This window comes from Gymnodraco acuticeps, unplaced genomic scaffold (genome assembly GCF_902827175.1).
Source record: "Gymnodraco acuticeps unplaced genomic scaffold, fGymAcu1.1, whole genome shotgun sequence".
NCBI classification, from domain to species: Eukaryota; Metazoa; Chordata; class Actinopteri; order Perciformes; family Bathydraconidae; genus Gymnodraco; species Gymnodraco acuticeps.
This window is the reverse complement of record NW_022991491.1, coordinates 75492-92567: the sequence shown is the minus strand read 5'-3', so window position 1 is coordinate 92567 and position 17076 is coordinate 75492. Positions and strand designations below refer to the sequence as shown.

At 41.0% G+C, this 17076-nt stretch overlaps 1 protein-coding gene across 1 annotated transcript; it reads right to left on the bottom strand.

Annotated features, from left to right (window-relative positions):
* Nucleotides 1–2793: 2793 nt before the first annotated feature.
* On the bottom strand, nucleotides 2794–7843 carry LOC117533115. Its single transcript, XM_034196754.1, has 21 exons — nucleotides 7759–7843; nucleotides 7611–7681; nucleotides 7432–7527; nucleotides 7223–7347; nucleotides 6671–6814; nucleotides 6505–6591; nucleotides 6253–6417; nucleotides 6080–6176; nucleotides 5778–5995; nucleotides 5540–5696; nucleotides 5146–5354; nucleotides 4948–5065; nucleotides 4623–4822; nucleotides 4440–4554; nucleotides 4188–4357; nucleotides 4018–4115; nucleotides 3807–3937; nucleotides 3448–3637; nucleotides 3223–3364; nucleotides 3018–3138; nucleotides 2794–2947 (listed from the first exon to the last, which is right to left on the bottom strand). The coding sequence occupies exons 1-21, from the start codon at nucleotides 7776–7778 to the stop codon at nucleotides 2877–2879; spliced, it is 2745 nt and encodes a 914-aa protein (XP_034052645.1). The 5' UTR covers nucleotides 7779–7843; the 3' UTR covers nucleotides 2794–2876.
* Nucleotides 7844–17076: the final 9233 nt, after the last annotated feature.

The window sequence follows — 17076 nt, the reverse complement described above, 5'->3', positions numbered from 1 at the left end:
CGTACCATGCTGCGAATGGATCTGGCCCTTCCTACATCCAGGACATGGTTAAACCGTACACCCCAGCACGTGCACTCCGCTCTGCATCAACCAAACGGCTCGCTGCACCCTCGCTGCGAAGGGGACCCAAGTTCCCATCAGCAAAAACATGTGGGTTTGCTATCCTGGCTCCTAAATGGTGGAATGAGCTCCCCATTGACATCAGGACAGCAGATTACTTACACACCTTCCGGCGCAGACTGAAAACTCATCTCTTTCGACTCCACTTCGAGCGATAGAACTATTAACAAAGCACTTATATACTAATAAAGGGCTGGCTTATCTAAAGCCAGTTGAGTAGCACTTGAAATGTTTTTGCTCTATGAAACCTGATGTACTTATATGATTCTGTTTTCTTCAAGTTTGTATTTTGTTGGTCGAACGCACTTATTGTAAGTCGCTTTGGATAAAAGCGTCAGCTAAATGTAATGTAATGTAACATTAAAAATGTTCATAGATAAATGTCATGATATGTAATGTACTGCCAAACTAGCTCATTAAGAGTCAGCAGTTTTATGTTCTGGGCATCATGAGAACAAGTAAGTACACAGCTCCATCTGGGGCCTATACTACAAAGCTGGTTCAACCTAACCTGGATATGTTTGAGTTAGCCGGTTGGCCTAATCCAAAACATACGCGCTCTCGCTAAACTGTACTACGACGCTGGTTATCAAGTGGATCGCTCAAGCCAGCCGTTTCCTATCTAGTTAGGTGCGCGTTCACATGAAAGGGGTGGTATTTGGAGCATTCGACCAATCACAAACATGGAGAAGCGTACTGACAGCGCAGCGTCATACTTTCTGAATGAAAAGTGAACTTTAATACTAGTCAAAAATGAAGACGTTAAACTTTAAACATCCATGACTTAAACACTTTATCCAGGATAAAAGCCACATAGCTGCACTTGCAAGGTGAATACAGCTGGCAAAAGAAAAAGTGTTTGATTGCGTACATTAACAGGTTTATGATATCACTGCCCCGTCTAAGACACGATCTGACTTTAATTACATTTGACTCGAGTGTTTCGTCAACTTAATGTGATGCTTAAAATAATACTTCTGCATACAGTATGTGACACTGAGTGTTGCACGGCCAGATAGGGCTCAGCTGACTCAGATAAGGAAATATATGATACATTATGATGTGATATGCCGCAGACTGTACTGTTACTTTGATCCGGTTACTTATGTTGTGGCAGATATTTAATTAAGCTTTCTTAACGCTAATGTTATAATAGTCAGATTGCTCTGAAGATGGGAGGTGATATTCTATTAATGTTCACGTTCACACAGTCGGTGATTCTTGCCGGCCGTCTTTCCTGCAACGGCAGTTTTTCTGTATTTCCTTTCTCCTGTATGACTTGATCGCTTTAAACTCCGCACACTGAGCTCTGATTGGTCAGCAGGCGGTGCTTTCACTGAGTTGATCTCTTAGCCTGCAACCTAACCTGCTCCGGGGCAGGTTAGACGCTCAGCATAAGTTACCATGGAGATCTAGCCTGCTAAAAAGAGAACCAGCATCGTAGGACCAGAAACCCTGAGTTTTCCCTGAAGTTAGCCGGCTAAGCGAAAATCCTGCTTCGTAGTACAGGCCTCTGATATTAATCCTACACTGGACAAATATGATATTGAAGCCAATTAACATTGCAGCCAATAAAGAAACTGCATAGTTGTCATGACAATATTCATATCAAATAGAAAAGGCAAGTTAAATGTACAAAGAGGTGTGTATCCTTCTCGTCTAGTTATGTTGTTCAATGCTGCATTGATTTGAGGTCAATAGGTCACATTATATGGAAGCTATTGCAAAAAAAAAAACGTTTGTTAGTTTTATATTAATCTAAAAAAAAAAAAGGGACTAAAATCCACAAGAAAAGAGGTTCCGACAGTTAGTGAAGCAGACCTAGAAAACACAAGTGAATATCAATCCAATATCCAACCTAAATATACAATTATTTTGAAGCAAAGCGGAAGTGAAATTGTTTTACTCTGCTGTCACTGTATCGCTAAAGAGAAGTCCTCCACTGCTTCGCCAAAAACCACCCGGTGGTACTTCATCTGTCTGCGGTTGTTGTAAGCAGTGGCCAAATGACTGGCTTTACAATCCCTGTGGAAATATGACAGCGTTGAAAGTCTCTAAAACAATACATGTAATGAAATGACAGAACACGATGGACGTTAGCTTTAAACCGGGGACACAGAATACGCTGCAACACTAGTACAGACATCGCCAACAATTGAACAAAGAGTACCTGGACTGTAAGGAGATAAACTTTGTATACAGTTGTTCTGCATATTTGAAGTTCTAGTTTTTAAACTCAGAGTGAGCATTTTCAAGTATTTGAGGGTTGTCTTGCTCCATTGGCTGTGAATTCTGTTAAGGTTTGTTGTGTTCCCTAAAGGCGGAAGTGACAACACGCCCAATCATGTTTTAGTGCGTCTCAAGTAGGCGGGGCAATAACAACTTCAGAACGTCTTTCATTTAGCGCCTAAATCAACTTATCATTTTGGGTTGTTTATTATATAGGATATCCTTTCTACATATGTTGCTGCTTCTCTGCATTTTATTGGAGTTATGAGGGTACTGGTTGACACAGAACCTGCTTTTATTAATATGTCACTTAAAATTGACCACAGAAGATGCAACACATTGATAAAAATGTGGCTTTTTTGTTTCTTCGTTTATTTTATTTAAAATACACGAGTCGTTACTGTCATCCATCAATATAAAAAGGCAGTACAGTACATTGATAAAACTGTTCCCCTGGTCCCAAACAAAACAATGAACAAATGTACATAAGGTGCAAATGACAAAATGTAAACACTTGTAGAAAATATTCAGAGGTTAGACAGAATAATTGCCCCAGAGGAGATCTGCCTTTGGCGTGTTGAGTCGGTGCTTCTTCGCTCTGCAAAACAAGTAAAGATTACCAACTGCACATCCAGATCGACTACATTTGTTCAGACTCGGTCACTTACCCTTTTTTACACCTGCAGGTCTTGAGTAGCTCTGACCTGGAGGATGCACACACTGGCCTCTGCAGGAACCATCTGCCTGGCTGCTTGCGTCACAAATCACTGCATCACAGTGGACATAGATCTGTGGATGGACAGGATGATTTATTACACATGGCTACATGCAGCAGTGGCTAAAAGACTCCAGATTTGGATTTACAAGTCTTACCTGGTCTTTCAGAACCTTGTCATCTTTAGTGAAAGTGAACATCTTTACAGAGAAGCGCTTCATGTGGGACGGGACTAAAACTCTGGAGTCACTCACAACGGGATGGAAAATTGTTGCATAGCTGTCATTGCGATTCTCACAGCTAGTGAAGGAATTCGAAAGTTAATAAAGGAGCAGTTAAACAAATGAAATGAGTAGTTAGTAGTTAGTTTTGCACAACATTACCTGTCCACAATGATGTCCCAGCTTGGCAGAGATGTCCTATCTTCATAAAGGGTTGCCCAACAGTTCTCAGCAATGAGTTCCAAGTGTGGGTCGGTAGAATGCATCAGCTCCACCTCAAAATACAGAGGCTGCTGCAGATATTTCACCACTGGATAATCCTCTGCTTGGTAGAAGCGCTCGTAGGATGGATCTGCAGGAGAAGAGTCCCGTTAGAGAAAGGAGGCCTGGACATTTACAGTTTCATTTCAAACCTTTATTTAATCAGATCGGTCCCTTGAGATCAAAAATCTCTTTTTCAAGGGAGACCTGCAAACAGTGTTTTGTATGCATGAACAAGATGTTGTAAAATTCCACCATGCCTTGGGAAAGCCTCATCTGCACCATCAGCTGGCCGGTGCCGATCTCTGCAGCGGGCTCATAGGTTCTTGGTTTAGCGCTGAAGGCAACAGTCTGAGTCTCATTGACCACATAAAAGCAGGAAATGGTTTGCCTATTAGGGGAACAAATAAAGTATATAAATGCATACATTGAAGGTGTTCATCTCCAATTATACAGAATAAAATATTTTACCTGTAATCAGGATCAACTGGTGATGTGTTGGCTGCTCCTTTGGTGTTGTTGTAAGACAGGCGGATCTCATTTTCATACATCATGTAGTTGTCAAAGAACTATTTAACAACAAAAACGCATTAACATTTGACAAAAAACCCTTTTGCTATTTAAATGTGATTCACACTCACCGTTCTGGTGGTTCCACAGGTATCCACACTGAAGGAGAAATATGCAAAGCGATCGTCGCTGAACTGTGGTGTGCAGGACTGGTCCTTTAGCGTCAGCTGACTTGGCTTCAGATTACGAGTCGATTCAACCTTCACAGCCACAGCGGTCATTGTGCCATTGGGGTGGCACTCTGGAGGATGAAGCAGGCAATGTGTAAAGCAACACAAATCCATCAATTAAAGCAGCAAATATACTTACATGTTCCATCTTACCTGTTGCTTTTAAGGGGAAGTAGCAAGCCAGATAGAGATCAGCAAGCACCCAGTCGTTTGCACGATCCAACAGAAGCAGGTCAATTCTGGATTTGACTGATTCTGCAGTGAGCAGCTGTGGAAAAGAAAGTAAAGTTAGCCAATGCAGAAGATCTATGGTGGGATTTTGTAGTTTTGACATACCTCGAAAACAGCGTCCTTGGCAGTGTATGGCAGAATGAGGCTGAGGTGTGTGCCGTTCTCATAGAAATTGTAGTCTTCAGCCATCTCAGCCGTCAGCTCTCGAGGTCCAACGATAGCCTTGAAATTAGAGCCGTGACTCCCGAATTTCACACGGATGTAAAACTGGTTCTGGTCACAGGTGCCAGCCATGATGGGTAGCACTAGAGCAGCAAAACATGCATTATCCATTTGATTGTGTAGCTTTTACTCCAATATGTTTTATTTAATTTTAGAAAACACAATTTGCATGAAGATATTGTCAAAAGCAAATTCAATATGATCTCACCAATATCCTGCAGAGAGGCATGCAGGTCGACCGGGAGAGCAAAAGGAGTTTCTTCAGGCAGGACGATCAACCCAAAGATCAGAGGGAGGAAGTAGGATGTAACCAAGCGCTCAGGATTCTGCAACCAATGAAATAAAAGCTCAGCAACACTGAAAATATGCTGGTACAAAGTGATATTTTGAATCTATAATGTCATACATGTTTTAAGACAACATCGGCATCAAAGGGCACTTGAAGAGAGAAGCTCTTGGAGCCATTAGCCAAGCTGTGTTCCTGGACTGTGAAGTCTTTGGCATTGCTCTCCTCAACAGTGAGGACCCCGGTGGAGAAGGTGATGTTCCTCAGCTCAACGTCATGGAGGAAGGTTCCCAAGAGAACGCTGAACACCCGAGTCTCTGGGACAGTGTCTGAGGAACAGACAGTGGCAGGTTTACAACTTCTAACCCAGCCTCAACATTGATAGAGAAAAATTGAGTAGTTGGCTTGAGTGCCATTTAAAAAAAAACTAAAAAGTAGCAGTCTTTAGGATATATCTGAGCAAGCCCGAGTTCAAATGTCATTTTTTTCATACCTACTAGAAAATGTGACTTACCATCCTGGATTTGGGGAGATTGAGGCATCAGAGGGGTCATGATGGGGAACAAAACCTTGTATCTGGTATCATCTTGGGTGTCATCTTCTCTCCACAGTACCTCAAGCATGGGCTCCACAAAGTAGGTGATGTGGTACTGGTAATCTGGGGCATGGCTCTGCAATAATTCATGACATTTCAATAAAACATGCAAATGCACTAGTGACTCTTGCATTTCTAATCTAGAGATTTCCCCAACCTTGTAGTAACCATCAGGCGAGCCCACTGGGATCTCGACGACGATGTGGAAGTCTGTGGTGCTCAGTGTGTACCCCCGTGCGGCCATCTGAGATCTATCAAGCCTCTGCCCGTTGATTCCCATGTGCATTTCTGAGACTGTAATTCTGCCGTCCAACAGAGGAGTCACACGGCGAGGTACGTGCCAAGAGATCATATCCTCGGTGAAGAGGACGCCACCTGTTAATGACAAAATGGAGCTGTTGAGGTTAACTGTGCAACAATTAAGCTTACTGTGAAGGCAATATGTTGCTCAGGACTCACCTTTGGGACAAGCAGCTGCCAAGTTCACTACATTCAGACCCTGTGGTGCCATGTAGTAGGCGCTCACCCTGAAAACTTCCATGGGGACTCCAGCCACCTAAAGAGAGGAGAGGTTTAATATAATTGACAAGGAGGGAAAGGAAATAAACACTGTATAGGAGTGTGTTGCTTACATCCTCTGAATAAGTCTCTGCTGTATTGTACGGGCTTCGCATAACCAGACGACTAGAGGTAGTTTTGGCAGCGTAGCCGGCTTGTTCAGCCTCTTGCAACACCATGGCCACTGGTTCTGGGGTGTAAAACGTCATCTTCCAGATACCTTGTGATGCACCAGAGGCCTACAGGAAAGAACAAATAATAATTAAATCCTCATTGGTGTAGGGAGGAATTCAACTGTAGTATCTGAACAGTTTAATTCAACATACTTCAAGCTTGGCGTTGAGCTTCTCGTCTTTACCATCCCGAGTCTGACCCTTAGCTTCAGCATCAAGGTTAGCCATGTGGTGCGAAACCTAAAACAGAAAATGGTGGTTTTAGCATTCGTTTCCATACACACAAGATGGTGGACTCATCAATATAAAGATGACCTACTTCCATGTAGTTCCTGTCGCAGAGGATCTCCCTGGAGGCCCAGCGAGTGTAGCTGCAAGTCTGAGACACGTCATGACTGACCACGTCTGATGGATTCTCGCCGTACATCTGGAGTCTCAAGCCAACGTTAAATGTAGCATCATCCTATAAATATAAAAAAAACTAAATTAAGTGAAACTCCCTAATATTCTTTGGTTCCAGCTTCTTTGTCATTGAAAATGTAATATCCTTGCCTTCAGGGACACATTTGAAGTCTAAATGGATATTTGTGTATGTAACAAACAAGTCAAGAAAGTACCTAGTAGATTAATTGAGGAATACAGTTTTGAGTGGAGCAGTGCTAATATTTTAGGGATGTACCAAACAAAAAGGGAAATGTACTTTGGGTCTTTTAACGGTAAGGGTTACAAATAAATTCAGGGAAACACAAAAATGGGAGCAACCATGTGTTTGTTGAGCCATTAATTCAGTCACTTGAGACAGAATTAGCACAGCTAAACTTGGTAGAAAATTACATTGAATACTGTTAAACCACTTTAGCTCAAAACAAACCTTGTTGTCCACAAAGCAGCCCATCAGGGAGGTGTAGATTCTGGTGTTACCCCACGGGTCAGACTCCATGCTGTATCCACACTGAGCAGCCATGCTAGGTGTTAACAAAATGTGCTTGGTGCCATCTGAGGGGAGAAAATAAGCTTTGTCAGGGACCCCTTTCCTCAGTGATGAACCAATCAGCTGCATTATTAGCAGTTAATACTTACTGATAGCCTCCACCTCAAGCTGGTTTCCCACTGCTAAAGCCTTGTCCAACGACAGTCTCATTACATTTGCGGCACAGTCAGACCTTAACCCACTGCCTGTTAAAAGAAAAGGCTTGTGAGGAGAATGTAAACCGACTTAATATGCTGTTTAAAATGACTTGATGAGAATTGAAGCTTACTTGACTGCGAATTTAGCTTCACATTAGGCCTGGCTTGACACAAGATGATAGCTGCAGCCATCCATAACAAACTTGAACACATAAAACACATCATTTAGAGACAATTAAGTACACACATAGAAAGAAATCTACAAGAAATGTAACTTACATGTTCCCAAGCCTCAGCATGTTGCAGTTTGTAAGCAGTAAAACCAAAAAGAATACAGTCAGTATCAGAGCTTGTCAATGTCCAGCACACCTTCCAACAAAAACACAAGTCTAAAATGAAGGTGACTGGATGATTAACTGAGACATCAGCAGCTGCTTTATATTCCACTTAACGACAAAGCACAGGTGAGGCTTGTTAAGGATTCTCCACACACACACACACACACACACACACACACACAAGGTGAGCTGATGTATGCCTAGTTTATTAAGAACATATTGTAAGAACATATGTATGGAAAGGAAAAACACACATTTTTCAGTAGTGTAAAAAAAGTATTTATTATTCAGAAAAAGTAGATTTGTATTTGATATTATACATATATTACTTTTTTATATTTGAAGAAGCAACAAAATAATCCACAGTTAATAATAAATTAAACTTTTCCTTAAAATCACATGTGCTTTTGATTTTTCCTTTGAGCCTCCTTATAATGACTGTAATCTAACACTTGATTATTGTTTGTATATATTCTCAAACCACTAAGGATGCACTAACATTTATTACAGACAGTCAAACCCGAGTTTATCGTTTCACCCGGGTCGATTTTTCTGCTCTGTCCAATTATGCAATGATATATGTTCATTTATGAGGCCATAACAATATGTTCCAACTGGAAGAGTGTTGAGTCAGTGCAGAAGAAGGAATAATCGATGCTCTGCTTAACAAAAACCATATCAAAATGTCGCACCCATCCCTGTGGGATTTCTACTTGGTTTCATAGGTTCAAACTGAATGTTTTTGCAGCAATAGTTTTATTTTCATTGTTTCTGTTCCTTGTGTAGGTTATTTTTTATGTGGTTTGTGTTTACTTTAAGGTTCATCTTCATTCTGATATCTTTAATCAAAGGGTTCATGTTCAGATCAAATACAATTCCAATTTTCTATACGATAGCTGTACATTATTGTAAATAATTTGACAAAACTTGCGTACCATGCTGCGAATGGATCTGGCCCTTCCTACATCCAGGACATGGTTAAACCGTACACCCCAGCACGTGCACTCCGCTCTGCATCAACCAAACGGCTCGCTGCACCCTCGCTGCGAAGGGGACCCAAGTTCCCATCAGCAAAAACATGTGGGTTTGCTATCCTGGCTCCTAAATGGTGGAATGAGCTCCCCATTGACATCAGGACAGCAGATAGCTTACACACCTTCCGGCGCAGACTGAAAACTCATCTCTTTCGACTCCACTTCGAGCGATAGAACTATTAACAAAGCACTTATATACTAATAAAGGGCTGGCTTATCTAAAGCCAGTTGAGCAGCACTTGAAATGTTTTTGCTCTATGAAACCTGATGTACTTATATGATTCTGTTTTCTTCAAGTTTGTATTTTGTTGGTCGAACGCACTTATTGTAAGTCGCTTTGGATAAAAGCGTCAGCTAAATGCAATGTAATGTAATGTAATGTAACATTACAAATGTTCATAGATAAATGTCATGATATGTAATGTACTGCCAAACTAGCTCATTAAGAGTCAGCAGTTTTATGTTCTGGGCATCATGAGAACAAGTAAGTACACAGCTCCATCTGGGGCCTATACTACAAAGCTGGTTCAACCTAACCTGGATATGTTTGAGTTAGCCGGTTGGCCTAATCCAAAACATACGCGCTCTCGCTAAACTGTACTACGACGCTGGTTATCAAGTGGATCGCTCAAGCCAGCCGTTTCCTATCTAGTTAGGTGCGCGTTCACATGAAAGGGGTGGTATTTGGAGCATTCGACCAATCACAAACATGGAGAAGCGTACTGACAGCGCAGCGTCATACTTCCTGAATGAAAAGTGAACTTTAATACTAGTCAAAAATGAAGAAGTTCAACTTTAAACATCCATGACTTAAACACTTTATCCAGGATAAAAGCCACATAGCTGCACCTGCAAGGTGAATACAGCTGGCAAAAGAAAAAGTGTTTGAATGCGTACATTAACAGGTTTATGATATCACTGCCCCGTCTAAGACACGATCTGACTTTCATTACATTTGACTCGAGTGTTTCGTCAACTTAATGTGATGCTTAAAATAATACTTCTGCATACAGTATGTGACACTGTGAGTGTTGCACGGCCAGATACGGCTCAGCTGACTCAGATAAGGAAATATATGATACATTATGATGTGATATGCCGCAGACTGTACTGTTACTTTGATCCGGTTACTTATGTTGTGGCAGATATTTAAGTAAGCTTTCTTAACGCTAATGTTATAATAGTCAGATTGCTCTGAAGATAGGAGGTGATATTCTATTAATGTTCACGTTCACACAGTCGGTGATTCTTGCCAGCCGTCTTTCCTGCAACGGCAGTTTTTCTGTATTTCCTTTCTCCTGTAATATGACTTGATCGCTTTAAACTCCGCACACTGAGCTCTGATTGGTCAGCAGGCGGTGCTTTCACTGAGTTGATCTCTTAGCCTGCAACCTAACCTGCTCCGGGGCAGGTTAGACGCTCAGCATAAGTTACCATGGAGATCTAGCCTGCTAAAAAGAGAACCAGCATCGTAGGACCAGAAACCCTGAGTTTTCCCTGAAGTTAGCCGGCTAAGCGAAAATCCTGCTTCGTAGTACAGGCCTCTGATATTAATCCTACACTGGACAAATATGATATTGAAGCCAATTAACATTGCAGCCAATAAAGAAACTGCATAGTTGTCATGACAATATTCATATCAAATAGAAAAGGCAATTTAAATGTACAAAGAGGTGTGTATCCTTCTCGTCTAGTTATGTTGTACAATGCTGCATTGATTTGGGGTCAATAGGTCACATTATATGGAAGCTATTGCAAAAAAAACGTTTTATTTATTGTTAGTTTTATATTAATCTAAAAAAACAATGGACTAAAATCCACAAGAAAAGAGATTCCGACAGTTAGTGAAGCAGACCTAGAAAACACAAGTGAATATCAATCCAATATCCAACCTAAATATACAATTATTTTGAAGCAAAGCGGAAGTGAATTTTTTTTACTCTGTCAGGCTTGAAAATAACAGATAACTATCTCCTGTGAACTTTGGACTGAAAGGGGTCTCTGTACCCTTACCCAGCGCCATATAATAGAAGAGTTATGACAACGGAAGTCCAAAAACGGTTATCGTCACGTGGTTCATGTAGACGAGGATCGTTCCCCGGAAGTTCATGGCGGGCAATGTGAATGCGTTGATAACAGGAGATAGAACTACGATTTTTGGTAATTATTAGTGAATAAAGGTTTTGATTTGCAATATTTATACAACAAATCGATATGTGTATGTATTTACATCAATATGTTTTTAAAAATAAAATAGAATGTGCTAATATTAAGTGATAATATTAGGATTAGTGTGAACAACTAGTTTACATGTTAGAATAACAGTGCCTTGGTTGAAGAGCCTGTTGCTGTTTATTTATAGCTTTGAATTCTTTAAAACCAATATTATCTTCTTAAACTTGTATGGTAGTCAGGAGGAGCATCACTTTCTAATGTTTATTGATATATTTAGAGGGAGGGGATCTAAAGTAATGCTTTAAAATTCAGATTAGATTAATTTCTACCATTTTCTTAAATTCATGGTAGTTTCAGTAATCCCATGGTAATTGAGGACACAAGTTATCTAAATGACTAATGTCATCTTTATGGCTTTCAGAAAGGACAGGAGACCGACAGGTGACTATCAAAGGACTAGCAGCAGCAGCATGATGATGATGATGTTAAATGTGTTGTATTAGGAACATCCATTGCAAATACATGCATTCAATAAACATTGAATAGCATATCATGCAGTTTGTCTGTGCCTTTTCCTCCGTGTTGTTCTGGTTTGCTGTGCTGCCTCCTAGTCGCCACCATGGTTTGCTGTGCTGCCTGGGGATGCTCCAATCGCTCAGAGAAAGGAGTACGAATGTACGGCTTACCCACTGACACAAAGCGGAGGAAAAAATGGCTGGCTCAAGTCAGCAGGAGCAATTTCACTACCAACAGCAAACAAATATGTGATTTAATTATATACAAATACTGCATTTGCACTTTTTCACAAAACGAAAACCACACCATTGGGAAAGCTTAATGTTTTGTTTAATACAAAAAAACAGGGAAAGGCTTGAAAAACACTGAGAGTTGAGACTCAGGGTGCAGGGTGAGGGTCTCAGTGCAGGTATTCAGGCTCCATTGAATCCCCCTCTGGTTCTTGTGCTGAAAGAGGGAGTAACAGACAGGAGAAAGGGTTATACACAGGGCTGCACATAACTGGTGCGCATGCGCACCTCCACCAAAAAAAGAGCACCGGGTCATTTGAAAAAAGGCGCATTTGCGTACCAAAATTGAGAGAGGGAGAGGGAGAAGAGAGGAGAGAGGAGAGAAATATATTTGCGAGTTGCATATTAACTCAGGGTCGGCCCGTAGCACTGGCGTTATAGATGTTCGCCTAGGGCGCCAGATCTGGGGAGTCGCTGCGCTGGCAGTTCTGGGAGGGAAAAAAACATTTTTGACCGTTGGGGCTCATCCTAATTTTCGGCCTTGATGTAACAATATTCATAATTAAGTAAATGTAACACCCTTTTCACCCCGGTTACACGTTTCATTTGCCCTGTACAATGGGCGCTGTAAGTGATGAAAATGGGGGATGTTGGCTTATCTGGCGCGAAAAAATGCGAATGAGCGAGGGAGAGAGAGAAGGGCGCACCGCCCGGTGTTGTTATTAGAATCTGGTGCTAGCTGCTCTAACGGATATAAGAAGAAGATGTTTCTAGAATAATGTGGAGGGAGAGTCCTCTCCAGTCAGACTGAGAGGCTGATACTACAGCTCAGTGAGGTAAAGGACTCTTGAGTGTTTAGATGGTTCACTTTAGTCTAAGTTCAAACAGTTTGGTCACAATTTATGTAAACACATATTTCCAAGGCACTCCTTTATAATTATTGGGATAAACAGGTTTGAAATCATTCCAATGCATACTATAGGACAGTAACCAAAAATATCCTTTAAAACTGGAGAGATACAAAAAAAATGCATAAATAAATGTTAAGGTAAAATAAGATATGAATGAACAACACAAATAAAATAAGTTACATTCATTTGTTATTGGCTATGGTAGGTTATTGGTTATGTTCACATACTTATTTGATTACATCCACTTGTCTAAGATGACAACAGAGACTTTCGACCCAAAACCAGATGTTGACTTGTGGATGCAAGCAGCTAATCGCAGACTCAACCAGAGAGAAAGAAGTAGGCCTACATCATCAGCTACCATGTCTGACAGAGAGGAAGACAGTGAGGAGAACAGTCAGGAGGGTAGTGATGATAGCTTGTAGGATTACTGGTCGTGCTAATGTTGTCTTGTGTTCACCTCTGCATGTGTGTTCTGTGTTCACCTCTGCATGTGTGTTCAGTGCCGTGTGTCTGGCAAATAAAGTCAAGACCCCCTCAAAAGTTACAGTTTATTTCATTTTAAGGATGAGCACCAAGCAACATCTCCAGGTGCTCCTTTGAGAACCAGGGCAAACAAGTTATGTGCACCCCTGATTATACACACCTATATAGCACACCTATTGGATGGGAAATTGCCTTGGGGAGATAAGGTGTTTACTTATATAAAACACTAGTATTAAACTTACCTTGTGTTTTCACTCTCACTTAAGTCCCTCTCCCTTTGCCATCAATCCAAAATCAGCTGAGCTGCAACATTATACAGACAGGTAATAATCAACATAATCACAAGGACACAATATGGCTCTGCTAAAAACACTCACTCTACACGCACCAAAGTTATATTTATCTATTATTTAACTCCCTCCACCCCCGCATATAATCCCGTTTAGAAGCCCCTCTTCTCTAATTCAACAACGTTGGACCAAATAGACATTAAGAGAATGGAATTTACAATTAAAAGGCTGTTCAACGTGTGTTGCTAACTTGCTTCGGTATCCTAGCTTAATCTGTTATCTGTAAACGTTCCCTAAATCTACTAATTTAGGGATAATCCACTGACATCCTTTAATACACATGTTAATTTGAATCAGATGTACTGATAATATCCGCAATATAAATCTTTAAACTTCTTCTTACCTTTAAAAGTCCGTCACGAACGGTCTATTATGCTGCAACTCTATAGCTCTGCTAGCCTTGGCGCTAACTTCCGGGGAACGATTGAGAGGCTCCACGATCCGCCATTGCTGTAAAAAAGTGGTCCATTGGAGTGAACGGAGATGACATAACTCTCAGTCTATATGGCGCTGCCCTTACCTAGTCTATAGTGGATGAGTCCTCTGTTGTAGAAAGGTGTCTCAAAGCTGCTGTCACTGTATCGCTAAAGAGAAGTCCTCAACTGCTTCACCAAAAACCACCCGGAGGTACTTTATCTGTCTGCGGTTGTTGTAAGTGTAAGGGAAACTTCTGTGTAGCAATGCAGTGGGAGTCACCAACTCAGGAAAGAGACACGGGAAGAGCAGGAGCTTTGATGTCAAACACTGATGGTTTATTAGGAGCTTCGGCCGGAGGATTCACATCACAAGTCACAGCAGCCACGATCTGACTGCACGGTAGAGTTGCCACGTCAATTCTCAAGAACTCTACCCCAGACCCATGTATTTAGCTAGTTCCGAGAGCATCATCAACATGCTGCATAACAAGATAAAATCATAACACCTCTATCAGCTGACGCCAACAGGCAGGAACAGGGAGACAGAACACTGAGAGCACAGCAGCCAAGGTTACGAGGTGCGTGTGCTCAGTCAGGACAGTTTGAACTAATAAACTGGGTCAAAGTTATGGGCCTTGGAAAATATTCCCCAACAGTTTTCTCTTTTTATCAATTTTGATAATCTAAAAACTTTAGTCCAATAATATTTTGTTCAATACTTAAATCAATGGGAATCTACATACACAACAATCAATTACATCAATAACAATCACATTAAGAACAACATAATAAGATTGAAACATTCAATCACAATGATTGATACAGCCAATCATAATAGAAAAATCATTTCTCATCAGTGTTTGGATCATCTTTTGTCAAAAGCATAATAATGAACACACATAAAACACAGGTGCACAATAGCAAACATATTTGTTTTGGGCCAAAACTGAAATTAATCCAGTACTTGAAACATCATTTTAGGTCTTTCTGTGCATGGATAATACATTAAAGAGTAGTGTTGTTAAGCCTAATTGCTGGACGATTAAGGATATTAACATTATCTGTGATAATAGTAGAAATATCTTATTATTCAATACTTTATAATCTGAAAATATTAATCAATTAATTTTGTTTAGTGCGAAAGTGTAATCTGATCCGGCAAAAATATATTGATCACCACTATTCGAACACATGTCTGGTCATTGGAAATATAGAAACAGTCATTAATGGTACATCTGTAAACATCCAAGATATAAAATCAATTCAAAGTTCATCTTTGTACGAGAACTGGAAGAACATGTCCTTCAGTCTTTCTGACTCGTTCTCCTCCTCTCTTTATGACAAAGAATGTCTGGTGTGTAAAGGCATCCTGATACTGTAGATTAGCACTGAGGTGCTGATTGGCTCAAACTCTTCTTCATCAGAGCGCCATATTTCAACCCCCCCAATTGCTCTGCTTTTGTGTGGCTCATTCAGTGAGCCCTGTAGTTGATCCCCCAGTGAAATGGAGGCTCATCTGCCTGCATTCCTTCTGCTATCTGCTTTAGAGCAGTGCAACTGCATATTCCAAGTGGCGCATCCAGGTGTCCCCCCCCCCCCCGTGATGAGAGACATCAAACTCCTCCAAGAAACAAGGAACCTTGTATGAAGCCTCTGAAGCCCTTGCTCGTCCTGCAGGGTTGTCTGCTTGAGCCCACCGAGCAGAAAGATGAAGAAGCATCCCATCTCCTCAGAAAGTTGAAGATTAGAATCCTCTCATCTCGAACGACCTTGTGCCTCCTTGCCCGTGGATGGGGGTGCCCTCTGCAGCCGGAGAGTGTGACCCTCTCTCTCTGACCCTTGGCCTTCAGAGCTGTCCTTGTTATTGGGTTAACACTTGATAGGGATGTTTTCCTGAGTGCAGACAACTCAAAGTAATGGATTAGCACATTATCATTTAATTACAAAAATAGGATAGGCCCCTCAGAATTATTTGGGAGCCTTCCTGACACATGCACATGCATACATGTAAGGTTTGTGTTAGTCATTTAACATGCAAGAATCATATACTCATCAGTCCAAAGCAGAGAAATGTTATTGTAATTTAAAGGTGAGCTAGTCCCTGTGGATATCACCCCTTCTCAATGATTCTAAATGTTATATTAATTCACCATTTACCGTTTGATAAAATATCAGAAATATTTGTTTTCTCTTCCATAAAACAGGTTTGAGAAATAAATGTTCCAATATAAAATCAATTATAATTGGCTCTTCCCTCCCTTTTCTTACATACGTCACATATGAAATAATAACTTAGGAGTCTATTTAAGCATGGTGTAGTTTATAATCTATTAATCGAGAAGACTCAGTATCACCTGTGTGCAGCTTACAAACAATTGTGAGAAACATATATTATGCAGGAAATGTATACCTTTGTTGAAGAACAAAGCATATCTCATTTGGGAGGAAAGCTTCATCCCCCTTAACATCTGAGTCACTACTGATGGCATAGCATGAATGGAATTGGGTGTCTGAGGGTGTCACTACTGAGAAACGTCAAACAAATTCAAAACCTAACATTTGAAAACAGGTTTGCATTCCTCCACTTAAAGTGACGTTATCATTGGAAACAATAAAAGCTAATTGTTTTGATGTAGAATCTATCAATTGAATCGTTAGAGCAGAACAGAATGGTCGTATTGTAGCCTGAGTACTGTGCAACCTCTAGTTTTACCAGGTGGAAACATGGTCCATATAATGTGAATACATGTAGAACTAAGAGGCCCCTGACATTAGGCCTATTTTAAAAAATAGTAGGGGCTTTTAACAGCTTGCCAACTTACAGGCATCCTCTGCATAGCAGTATGAATAGCCTTCAAAAAACAACCCACTCTGCGGTAACGAGAGTCATGTATCTGACCCAAATGATCTGCCCTAAGTGAAGCCGTTAGTCTCATCTGACTGACCCAAGGGTTGGTGCTGGTGTGACAGGGAGGCTTCCAGGTGTTCAAAGCAGATGTCAAGCTTTCAGTTCATGGCTCGGTGAGGGGGAGCAGACCCACGTGAGACAGTATCAACGGCTGTAATGTTCAGTTTGAGGAGCGTCATTCTCTTTGGGAGCAGGAAATGGTGTCCATTCTCGGACCAGACCATTAATGTCAT

What these genes read in the sequence shown, in the direction of transcription:
- LOC117533115 (XM_034196754.1), bottom strand. Translation starts at nt 7,778, where the DNA reads ATGCTGAGGCTTGGGAACAT. An exon ending in CCAAGGACGCTGTTTTCGAG is followed by an intron (nt 4,555 to 4,622) that starts GTATGTCAAAAC and finishes TCTTTTCCACAG; the next exon opens with CTGCTCACTGCAGAATCAGT. An exon ending in CCAGTTGATCCTGATTACAG is followed by an intron (nt 3,938 to 4,017) that starts GTAAAATATTTT and finishes TTCCCCTAATAG; the next exon opens with GCAAACCATTTCCTGCTTTT.